The 12,106-nt window shown below is 44.1% G+C and overlaps 1 protein-coding gene across 1 annotated transcript in view; it reads left to right on the top strand.

Moving 5' to 3' along the window:
* TECTA (tectorin alpha) overlaps positions 1–12,106 on the top strand; it is a 70,860-nt gene that overhangs the window by 49,125 nt on the left and 9,629 nt on the right. The window contains exons 11-14 of the mRNA XM_060268588.1: positions 561–760; positions 7,567–7,950; positions 8,863–9,149; positions 11,552–11,832. Coding sequence (XP_060124571.1) covers positions 561–760; positions 7,567–7,950; positions 8,863–9,149; positions 11,552–11,832 — 1,152 coding nt within the window. The remainder of the gene's footprint in view (positions 1–560; positions 761–7,566; positions 7,951–8,862; positions 9,150–11,551; positions 11,833–12,106) is intronic.

Here is a 12,106-nt window from a genome sequence, read left to right as displayed (position 1 = left end):
GGTCCACCTAATAATAATAATAATAATAATAATAATAATAATAATAATAATAATAGTGGCTTACCTCCAGGCTCTGCAGAACCTTTGCTCAACTCACCTGTGCCTATTCTCAGGCTATGCTTGCGTCTCTTTCTCATCGTTTGACAGTAAAGGGTCTGGAGCCAATGTGCCATGCAGATCTCCTCCCCTTTTGCTGTCTCTCAATAAGTATTGTCTTTATCAGTTGGAGAGGGAGAAAAGGAAGCACTCCTTTTGGCTTAGTCTTTTCCTTGGTGGCAACTGCAGCACTGAATTTTCGAGGGAGCATGAGGAAGATGGTGGGAATCCACCCCCCATATATTTCAGGTTCCTTGTTGGGGGCAATAGTGCTGAGCAAAGCTTCTCCCACTTGGTTTCAAGGACAGAGGCAATGCATTCTCTGGGAATTACAAAGAGACGCGGCCCTCTCCGCCCCTTGGTCATACTGGGTCTTCTGGTGTGCATGCGAGGGGAACATTGAAGTTTGACCATCAGGCAGGGGTGTGTTGCCGTGTTAAGAATTTTTTCTTCTTTTCTTCCAGCCGTCAGCTGCCCTCCCAACAGCCACTACGAGAGTTGTGTGAGTGTGTGCCAACCCCGCTGCGCTGCCATCCGGCTGAAAAGTGACTGCAACCATTATTGTGTCGAAGGGTGCCAGTGTGATGCGGGCTACGTCCTCAACGGCAAGAGCTGCATCCTGCCTCACAACTGTGGCTGCTATTCCGACGGCAAATATTACGAGGTAAGGCACCAATTCCAAAATGGCGGCTCCCAGGGCTTCTCAATTGTTTTGTGAGCATCTTCTTAGTCATAAGAATATAAGGAGGCTTCTAGCCACGTTGGCTATGATCTGCCTTCACAGTTGGAAGCACAGGAGCCAACTCCTAGAGGCTGAGGGGTCTACCCCCCCCCCCAATAAAATATTTGAGAGGGCTGGGGGCCCCCAAAGTTGATGGACATTGCCATTCAAATGGTGTGCACTCTGTCATGTGATTGATTATGCAGGGCAGGGCTTACTTGGGCTTCCCACAATATTTTGTTCAAGTTGGCACCCCTTGCTGGAGGCAGTAATGTTTCTGAATACCACTTGCTGGAAATGAGAGTGCTTTGTGTTCGAATCCTGTTTTCATGTTTCCCACAGGCAGATCTGGTTTGCCCCTATGAGAACAGCATGGTGAACTAGATGGGCCATTGGACTCAACCAGCAGGCTCTTCTTTATGTTCTCAGGTTAAAATTTAGGAATAGTGGCATGTTTCACATTAGCTTTCTTATCCGACAAATATTTTCTTTGAAGTATGTTATATTGATTTCGATGGGCTTAAGAGTGCTATTCCCCACCCTAGTTCCGTATCAGTTGGAGGTGAGCAATAGGGATCGGCTCTTTTTAAAAATATTGACTGATGGTGAAGAAAAGCACCTTGCAGGATGGCAAAGTGTCTTTCCTTCAAATAACCCCAGGGTCAGGGACCTGCCAATGTGGTGGTGGTGGGGATGCTACTTATCTGAATGGGGAGGAAGTTTTTCACTTTCTTTTTACCTTGTCTGGCATCGTCTATGTTTTGGTGGACTCAGATAATCTCTCTTGTTAAGGCAAAACTCATCTTAGAAATTCAGACTACTTCTAAATTGAAATTCGGAGTGTTTGCTCGCATGGATGTTGTTGTTGTTTTTTAAAAAAAACAATTAAAAATGCATATACGTATTATATTCTTTCTGTGACTTGGATGAATTTTCCATGAGGATCAGGCTTAAAATATCCAAAGGGGATATAAGAATGAAGCGAGATCCTGCTCAAAAGCTCCTTTGCATTCATCAAGATTCATTTTTAAAACATGTGTTAGCAAATCCAAAGCACAGTTTTCATGGTTCATGTTGCTTTAAGGAGGAATTGGGGGGGGGGCTCTCTGTTTTAGTGCGGGCTCTGATGCTTCCATGCTGTCATAAGTGTTGCATAAAAACGAGGGTTTCTTCAAGGAGCTCTCCTCATCTATATTCTTCCAAGCAGCAGCAACAATGACAAAAAAAATAAAAAATAAAAACCAGCTGTAGAATTTGAAATCGCACACTGCAAATTATGGTGTTTTTCTACCCTAAGCCGCCTGTGGGATTGGATTGTAAATGGTTTCCAAATGAGAAGAAACCAGAGGATGGAGATGGAATGCTCTCTATCTGCCGTCGTTGCGTCTGACAATGTCTCTGCCTTAATAGCTTGATTTTGGGGGATGTAAACACAATGCCCTTGGGAACTCGCTCGCACTCCTTCAGAAGGGTGAAATTTCCTCATAGATAATTTGCGGGTGCTGCAGGCAGCCGTTTCTCTCTCTTTCTTTCTTTCTTTCTCTCTCTGCTATGCTAGTTTGCATTGCTGTCAGCTTTCGGTCTCCTTACAGCGTGATCCTGAAATAATGAACAACGGTGGTGCATTTAGTGGCTTAGTTCTGTGCGTTATGTAATATTAATCAGTTTAATCCACACAATGGAATGACAAATTCCCTGTAATGAGGCTGAGTTTCCAGACTTGCTTTTGCATGGTGGGGTGCGGGGGAATACGACAAAATTAAACTTTAATTTGATGACCTCGTTTGCATGAACCAAGAGGGAGATCCTTCCCTGTTGCTTATGCCAGTGTGACTACTGAATCCCAAGAATTTACTCCTAGTTAATATCAATGAACGATATAAATTCAGGAGAAAAGAGATTTTTAGGCTTTGAATTCACTGATCTGAAAAAAAATACTGTAAATGAGTGAGACAGGAGCACAATCAGAGACTAGAATGGAGGCTCCTTGTTTTGTTTTGGGGATAATGAATGAATGTGTAGCATTTCAGTGGTGCCCATAGTTCCAGCTTGTGACAGCCCTCATTTTTTTAACACCAGTCCTGATAAATCACTATCCCTGTTCGTCTCTATTTTTGCTGTGTGCTGATGCCTTGTAAAGATTTTGGCAGTGCGAGTTGCTAGAGTTTTTGCCAGTCTTCAGAGCTGAGCTTCCAACTCAAGTTACATCTCTGGGTCAGAGGCAGGTTCTTCTTGCATCTAGCGCACATGCTTAGAAATGCATGTTCATTGGCAGCCTGTTGTGTGATAAGAGCACATGATTTGGGTCCAAGTTACAAGAAAAGAGATTCCATAAAAATGGTAGAGTATATAGAACTGGCCATGATGACTGGAAGAGTGAGAGAACAAAAAAACCAGAAATCTCAAAAAGAGTGGAATAAATTTAGAGAATATCTGAAAGTATACTACAAGCCAACAATAACACTAATTGGCTTGACATAATACCTACAATTGGTTAAATTAAAGGGGTACAACGGAGATAAAGACAAATGAGAAAATGTATAGAAATAATGAAATGAGCAGAAAAGTGAGGAGATGAAAATAAAAAACCAGATGTGAAAGGAGGAGGAAGCTAAGTTCGACAGAACTGATAAAATAAGAAGCGGAAAAAGAAGTTGATATTGAAGGATGTGGGGTAGGGGAAGTGGTGGTAGCAGTTGTATTTTTGTATTTATTTATTTTTTACTATATCTTGATGTATTGTACATAATGATTAATTGTACATAATTGCATACGAAATGTTTAACTGTTTATGTTTGGAAACTTAATAAAAATCATAAAAAAGAAAGAAAGAAAAGAAATTCCAACATCAGGATAATTACATTCCGATCCACACATTCAAATGTGGAGAATAATGTTTTTATTTCCCGATTATAATGCTAGCACTTCTAGCTCATTTTTAATGTTCCTTTTCCCACTGCAGTACCTGTTGCATTATGGAACTGTGCCTTGCTGAGCAATACACTGGCACGCTGTGCTAAATTTCATCCACACCAGTGCCTTCTGCTCCCCCATGATTCCCCCATGAAAAGAACAGGGAAGAACTGTGCCTGCATATCACCCCAGATTTCCTTACTCTGCTCCTGCGATTTTCCAGTGTAAAGGGTCTGCAAATTGACTTTTTTCTGACTCAAATAACATGGAAGTGAGTGCTAAACATGTTATGTCCCTTCAGTTTTCCAAAAGTGACTATTAAGTCACTTGAAAGCCCAAATATAATACAGAAATTAAGATGCAAGGTAATTCTGGGGAAAGGGAATAAATCACTATGTGAATGCAACCTAAAAGGTGCAGATCCAATCAGTTTGTATCCAAATTCCTAGAAACTGAACTCCTCAAGCAACCCTACATGTCTCCCGTGGAAGGTTGAAGGGTATAGAATTGTTATGGAATTTGTTATGGAATTATTTTGACATTTAAAAGCACCCTTTACCTCTTCTTTCAAAGTCATAATTGCAACCCTTTTGCAAGGTCTGTTGTATTGCCAGTTCGGACTGCAGGATGGCTGCCAATGAATAATGGCTCGTGTAGACAGCTTTGCCTCTCCCCTTTCCTGCAGTTGCTCTCCTGCTTTCTTTTAAAATGTGGCTACTGCAGCCCCTTATCAACTGAGAAGCAAGCTCATGTGCTCAATTATTCTATAAATCTAATAACAAGAGGGGTGGAATGTAATGCATGCTCCTCTGCAAAAGTAAACATCGGTGGTCAACGGGATATTTGTTGAGCTCTGTTTGGAACGAGGAGAGAAGCGAGGTTGCTGTGGAAACTGTAACTTTGAATTTCCTTGCTTTTACAAGTGATGAAGGTATCGGCAAGTAGTATTGGTTTTGAATTTTTCACACGCCTTTTTGGGCGGCCAGAATTAAGCCCACAAGTCAGGTTGTGTGTAAAAACAAACCTGGAGGAAGGGAGGGGAGGCAAGCAGCACTGGAAAGCTTGGTGACCTTGCAGTGCTTTGGCCAGCTTATAGGGAAGTGATCTAGAGTCTCCTTTCATTCATTTGCCCTTGCCTGTTGGAAGCAGTGCTTTTTTTTTTCTGGCACTACTCAAACAGGCACATTCCCCACCCCCACCCCCAGTCTTGCAATGACCCTCATGGTCCCTTCCAACTCTATGATTCTACTATTCCTTCTCCCATCCCCCATGCCCAGTTCCTAAGAAAAAGGCTGATTAGGTGGAAAGGCAAGTGTCAATGCTTTTATTTCAGACTGTCACTATTTTCAGATGGGATTCAGTCACATAATGGCAAATTCAAGTTGTCAAATTAAAGCTGATTCTCTTGTGCAACAAACCTGGCTGCTTCCTCCCAAAATTGGACTTAATGTGAAAAGGAAAGTGTCGAAAAAATGCACTAGAAAGTAAGGCATAAACACTTTCTTGATACAATGTCATCTAACCTGCCCGCGAATGAATCAGAATGAAAACTCAGTAGATAACCAGTGTTGTCTAACCTACCTGCAAACTTCGGACATACAAATCGGGATGAATGGTGAATAAACAGTGACCTTTTCCCCACAGTTATAATAGTTCAGAAATTGTGTTAGGCTAAGGGCAGGCATGTATGTATGCCACTTGATTATTCAGCCGTTGACAGCTGTCAATTGAATGTGAACTATTTCCACCCTACAACTCTTGATTCGCTCAGATGTAACACCATACCATGGTTTGGCATTGTGTGTGCGAACAGAGCCTCATGTTCAGGCACTTCTTTCTTCCACTGCATGACACAACTTCTTCACTTACTGTTAGGTTCTCAGCAGACCATGGCCTGCCCTTAAACCAGGATACAAAACCTTGTTTATTTCCTTGATTGGGATCCTGGTTTGAGGACAAACTGTACTTTGCATGAACCATAGTTTGCTGTGCTCAGCCACAATGGCAAACAACGGAAAAGAAAGTAAAAATGCACAAGCATGAGGCTCCGCTCATGCATGTAAGGCCAAACCATAGTTTGGTGTTACAGCTGAGCATAACCCGTGTTTTAGAGGTTTATCTTTTGTATGTATGACTGCTGCTCTTTGCCAAGCCTACTAGTGCACACTTTAAGGATTTTCTGGCCATATTTAGGAGCATACACAGGCATCACATCACAGATAGGCAGCCATTCTCCAGGAAACGACCCTTTGGGATGCCTGAATGTATGCTGGGGAGAAACACACAGACAAATTCAACAGGTTTCAGTGTGATAAATGCCTAAAGTCCCTGCCAGTGGGTTTTCAGCCACCCACAGATCAGTTGACAACATTTAGGGTGTCTGTTTAAACAGGTACTGCATGACTGCCCTCTCCTGGTTGCAAGGAACACTATGTCAATCAGCACAAGAGTCTGCAGAGCCCTGTTCTGTTGCAAATGTCTTGAAACCAAACCAAACCAAGTTTTAGGGTCAGGCCACTATCTGCTTGAAGAGCTGATGATGATGATTTTTTTTCCCTAAAGAAAAGAGAAGTGTTTATATAATGCCCTCTCCTGAAACACCAGTGTAGTATACAAACGACTGGCCATTCAAGGGACATTTTAAGCAACTGCTCAAGTGTACTTGCATAAAAAAGTATTCAGGAGATTCTTGAAAGCCCGTAGTAAGGATGCCTGCCAAATACATATTTGGAAGATTGTTTTGCAGCATGGAAATAGCAACACTAAATGCTCAGCTCCTAGTGAAGGCCAGTTGGGCCTCTATAATACAGCAGACAACAGCACTTCTCCAGATTCCCTCAGTGTTCGGGCTGGGATATAGGGCTCTGTGAGTTCTTAAGGAACCCTGGACCTATTAGTAGTAACAACAACAAAAATAATTCTTGTTTTGTAGCTAGCGTTGCTCAATATGAATGGGATCTATTTCTCACATTGCTTTTTCTGACCAGGGAGCATCATTTCTTTTTCTCAATCCAGGTATATCACATCAAACAGATGAAACTTGGTAGGGGTCTTAATACAGACGACTGCCCGAATTGGGGGGGGGCGATTTCATTTGATTCTTTTTAAAATGTGTCTCCTACTTTCTCTTCAAAAGAAATCAAAGCAGCTACCAATGTGGGTATAATTAAAACAATCTGGACCATCACAATACTAAACAAAAATGGCACAACAGCAAACAAAAAAGCACTGAAGCAAACCTGCATAACCCCATCAAAGCAGTAAGCAAAGAAATGAAATCAATATGAAGACACAACCTCATCAACAGCAACAAGAAGGACATTCAGAAATGGCAGCCAGCCACCACTAAAAGCCTCCCAGAAGAGCCAGATCTCGTATCTAGGAGGCTGACAGACAATGGCTGTAATACACACTATTCATTTAAAGTTCACTCTCTTCCTCAAAGAATCCTGGGAACTGTAGCTTATCCCCCGCCCCCCGCCCCCAGAGCTACAATTCCCAGCACCCTTAACAAACTCTAATCCCCAGAACACTTTGAGGGAGGCGAAATGTGCTTTAAATGATGGGACCCAGCATGCTTTGCTGGGTATGGTGTTCTGTAGGGTTGGCATCATGACTGAAAATGTATCACTCCTCAGACCCACCCACCCCACTTGTTAGCTAGCAGGCACAGAACCGGACCCAGAACCTCAGATGCTGAAAAAAGTGCATGCACTTTGGATTCCCGTTTTTGATTTGGGCATTCATTGTACACACCCTTTTTGGATGGATCCACTGTGGGTTTGGAAAAGTCATTCATGTTATGCTTCCTTCTCTTCCTTGCTCATTTCCTGCAGCCCAAGCAGCTCTTCTGGAGCAGCGACTGCACCCGCCGCTGCCGCTGTTTCCGCCGCAACCTCATTCAGTGCGACCCACGGCAGTGCAAGTCGGACGAGGAGTGTGCCCTCCGGAATGGAGTTCGTGGCTGCTTCAGCAAGAAGAGTTCCTACTGCGTTGCAGCGGGTGGAGGGGTGTTCCGCACGTTTGATGGTGCTTTCCTCCGCTTCCCTGCCAACTGTGCCTTTGTCCTCTCCACAATCTGCCAGAAACTCCCTGATGTCTCCTTCCAGCTCATCATCAATTTTGATAAGTGGTCTTCCCCAAACCTGACAGTCATCTCACCTGTTTACTTCTATATCAATGAAGAACAGATTCTTATCAGCGATCGTAATACTGTCAAGGTACAGTACTGACTCATTTAGAATGCTAGATCATAAGAGCCTGCTGGATGAAACCAGTGGCCCATAGACCCAGCATCCTGTTCTCATAGTAGCCAACCAGATGCCTATGGGACGCCCCACCCCCTCTGGTGGTTTCCAGCAACTGGTATTCCAAAGCATTCTGCACCTACTTTAACAGTGGAAGCAGAACAAGGGCCATCAGGGGCAATTTAATCCATAGGTAGCTGGTGGTCCCCTAGGAACTGTCTAAATCCCAAGACTCCAGTAATGATACACACAGCATCCTATTCTAGGTAGTAAGCAGGTCCATGGGGGCGGGGGTGTTCAGTCAAGAGTTCATGTACAAATGGGGCTCTTGACACATCCAAGTAGATTCCTGGGTGTGTAGAGAAGTCAATCTAGATACTTACACACCAGTGGAGAATCCTTGCTCCACTCTGTCACTTTCTTGAAGTCCATGGTCTCACCCTTTAGGTACAGAAAATCTGATCCTGATGTTATGACATACTTATGCTAATATTAGGTGCTTGTCTTGACTGTTAACTAGGACCTGAACCTGCAGCCTCTGAAATTGAAACCCCCTCTAGCACTAGCTGAAGAGTTGGCTTTCCTTGCTAACAGAAAGTCCCAATCTTTTTTGTGGAAGTTACTGGTTGGGAATTTGCAACACTGAATTCTGAAATTCAAATTTATCCATTCCCAAATTCAGCTAAACCAATCAGGTTAATTTGATGTCTTCATTGTGGAAGATGACTGGCATCAAGTCCTCACACACAATTTGAACATAGGAGTTTAACCTTTCAAAACTGAGCATTACAATTTTTCATATGATCTTGTCCATTTTTATAAGTTAGCCAAAAGAGAAAAAGATGCATCGATGTAGCATAAAATATTGCTCGATTTCTTGATCAGGTGAATGGGACACAGGTGAGCGTCCCCTTTGTGACTGGTTTGTCAACCAAAATCTACAGCATAGAGGGCTTCCTGGTCATTGATACCAGCCCAGATATCCAGATCCATTACAATGGCTTCAACGTCATCAAAATCGCCATCAGCGAGCGACTGCAGAATAAAGTATGTGGCCTTTGTGGGAATTTCAACGGGGATCGCACAGATGATTATGTCACCTTGCGAGGGAAGCCGGTGGTGAGCAGTGTGTTCCTGGCACAGAGCTGGAAGACGAATGGCATGCAGAAGAGGTACATGGAGTGATGCAGGGGGACTGGGGGAAGGGCTGCAAATTTCAGCCAGGCAAAAGCAATTGAGGGCAGGGAAAGACAAAAGCAATTGAGAAAGGTGTGGAGCAGCACCAATGAAAGTCATGGCCTGAGGAGAAGAGGTGTGGTTTGAGATGGGATGGGACTTGGAGGCACTGTTTTACAGCGGCTCTGTTCCTTCCTGGAGAGGTGAACCCAGAAGGTGGTGCTGGGGGACTCCTGTTGGCCTGCAGGGTCCCTCAGGGTTCGGATCTGTCCCCCATGCTATTAAACAAAAATCACTAGGAGAGGTCGTTGGGGTTCGGTGCCACCAGTATGCTGATGACACTCAGGACTCAGCTATACAGCTACAAAAAAACGTTTTAAGTGTGTTGTAAAGGGCAATATACAAATGTGACACTAGGTGGTGAGAGTGAGCTATGGCAAAGTCAATGTATTTTTTTCCCCAAACCCTTTTAAAAAACATTTTCACAACATTTTTTCTATGTGTGTAGATTCCACCTCAGTTCTATTTCTCCTTTCCACCTACAGCTGTCTCGGTTCTAAGCCAGCGTCTGTCATCAGTAATGGACTGGATGAGGGTGAACAAACTGAAGTTTAATCCAGGCAAAATAGAGGTGCTCTTGGTCAGTCGGAAGGCAGAACAGGGAATAGGGATTCAGCCTGTGCTGGATGGGGTAACACTTCCCCTGAAGACACAGGTTCGCAGTTTGGTCCTGGTCCTGGACTCAGCCCTGAGCATGAATGGCCAGGAGTGCATTTGCACAGTGAAAGCTAGTTCACCAGCTGCACCCATTCCTTGAGATGTCTGATTTGGCCACAGTGGCACAGTTACATCCCATGCCTTAGTTACATCTCATTTGGATTGGTGTAACACACACTACGTGGGGCTGCACTTTTCAAAGCGCTCAAAAACCTCAACTGGCTCAAATAGCTGCAGCCAGATTGTTGGCTGGAGCTGATCGTAGGGAGCTTAGACTCCCTTGCTAGAGCAACTGCACTGGCTACTGGTGGTCTGTTTCCAGGCACAAATCAAAGGGCTAGTTGTCACCTATAAATTCCTACATGGCTTAGGTTTGAGCTGTCTGAGAGACTGCATTTCCTCATACAACCCTGCTCAGGTTCTGAGATCTTCGGGGGATTCCCTTCTCTTGGTCTCATCACCCTCACAGGCATGCTTGGTAAGGATGCAGAAGAGGGCCTTCTCAGTAGCTGCTCCCAGATTTTGGAGCACCCTCCCTGGAGAAGCTAGAGTGGCTCCCTCCTTGCTGTCCTTCTGCCAGCAGGCAAAGACATTACTGTTCCAACAGGCTTTGGGGAATCAACTGCTTTTAATTAAAGGGCTGGTGCTTGTTGTATTTATTGCTGTGTTTTAAACAGATTTTAGATATGTATATAGTTTAAAAACTATCAGTGTTAAATTGTTTTTTAATGATAGTTATTTCTATGTTTTTAGCGATTCTTCTTTTTATTTGTAAGCTGTCTCGAGTCCCGTCAGGGAAAAACCACCACCACCACCACCACTACTACTACAATAAGAGAGTCCTGGGGGCCAGATAGTGTGTTCTGACCGGCTGCATTCAGTCCCCTCAGGCCCTGAGGTTCCCCACCCTTGCTCTAGGTGAAGTAAAGGACAAATACTCATTTCCTGAGCCTGCTGCAAAAGCAGGGACAAGAGTTTGGAGACTGCAGAATCCCAATCTGCACTTGTCTCTTTATATATTATATAAAAAGAAGTAGACTTTTAGATATTTCTGGTTGCAGTGAAAATCTTAAAAGGCTGACAATGTCTATTTAATGAAAGATAAGACAGGGTGGGCTTTGGTTCTTTCAGGGGCCAGAAGATGCAGCTTCTGCATGCAACACACATGCTGGGTCATAAGCAAGTGGGAGCTAGGAATCATGCCAGGAATCAGAGGTGAGGAGGTCAAGTCAGGGAACAAGCCTCAGCCAGCAGAAACTATTATTGCTCAAGCAAAGTCCAAGCCCACGTAGGAAGCCTTTTTATAGTCCCTCCTGTTGAGAAAAGCCAGTGGCCATCCTGGGTGAGTGGAGCCACTCTTTTGTATGGAGACTACTCACTGCCTAGAAATATGTTCCATACTCTAGCCCAGGCATCCCCAAACTTCGGCCCTCCAGATGTTTTGGACTACAATTCCCATGTTCCCTGACCACTGGTCCTGTTAGCTAGGGATCATGGGAGTTGTAGGCCAAAACATCTGGAGGGCCGAAGTTTGGGGATGCCTGCTCTAGCCCTAGTGCCTCGCTGCACACACTCATGGTTTCCTGATACAGCTTCCACCACTGTGCTCTTCCCCGTGCTTCTTGTACACCTTTCCACATCTTCAGTATTCTGCAGTCTTTTGTGGTTTTTGTGATTCCAGCTGCAATGAGCTTCAATACGCTCAGTACGCTGCCACCTGCGACAACGTGCAGATCCAGGTCCTGCAGAGCGACAGCTACTGCCTCAAACTTACTGACATGAAAGGCTTCTTCCAGCCTTGTTACGGGCTGCTGGACCCAATGCCCTTCTATGAATCCTGCTTTCTCGACGGCTGCTACAACCAGAAGAAGTACCAGCTCTGTGGCTCTCTGGCAGCCTATGGGGAGGCCTGCCGCTCCTTTGGAATTCTCAGCACGGAATGGATTGAGAAGGAAAATTGCTGTAAGCGAGCTAGGATTAGTTCCATCTTCCTACTGAGAAATTCTCAAACTTTGTCACAGTGGGCTTCCCTAAGTCAATAAAACAGCTATTCAAGGGCACATCTGGCATGTTAGATCCTGCTGTTGACCAGTTACATTATTGCAGGTTTATCGGGAGCACAATAAAGGGCTATCTAGACAACACTTTCAGCATGTAACAGTCTTGGGTGCTAACTTTTTATTTCAGGGAAGAGGCATTGTAAAAATAAAAAAATAAAAAAATCCTGAACACATTA

This window comes from Zootoca vivipara, chromosome 15 (assembly GCF_963506605.1).
Source record: "Zootoca vivipara chromosome 15, rZooViv1.1, whole genome shotgun sequence".
In the NCBI taxonomy this organism is placed as follows: Eukaryota; Metazoa; Chordata; class Lepidosauria; order Squamata; family Lacertidae; genus Zootoca; species Zootoca vivipara.
The sequence above is the reverse complement of the archived record's forward strand: the minus strand, read 5'-3'. Positions and strand labels throughout refer to the sequence as shown.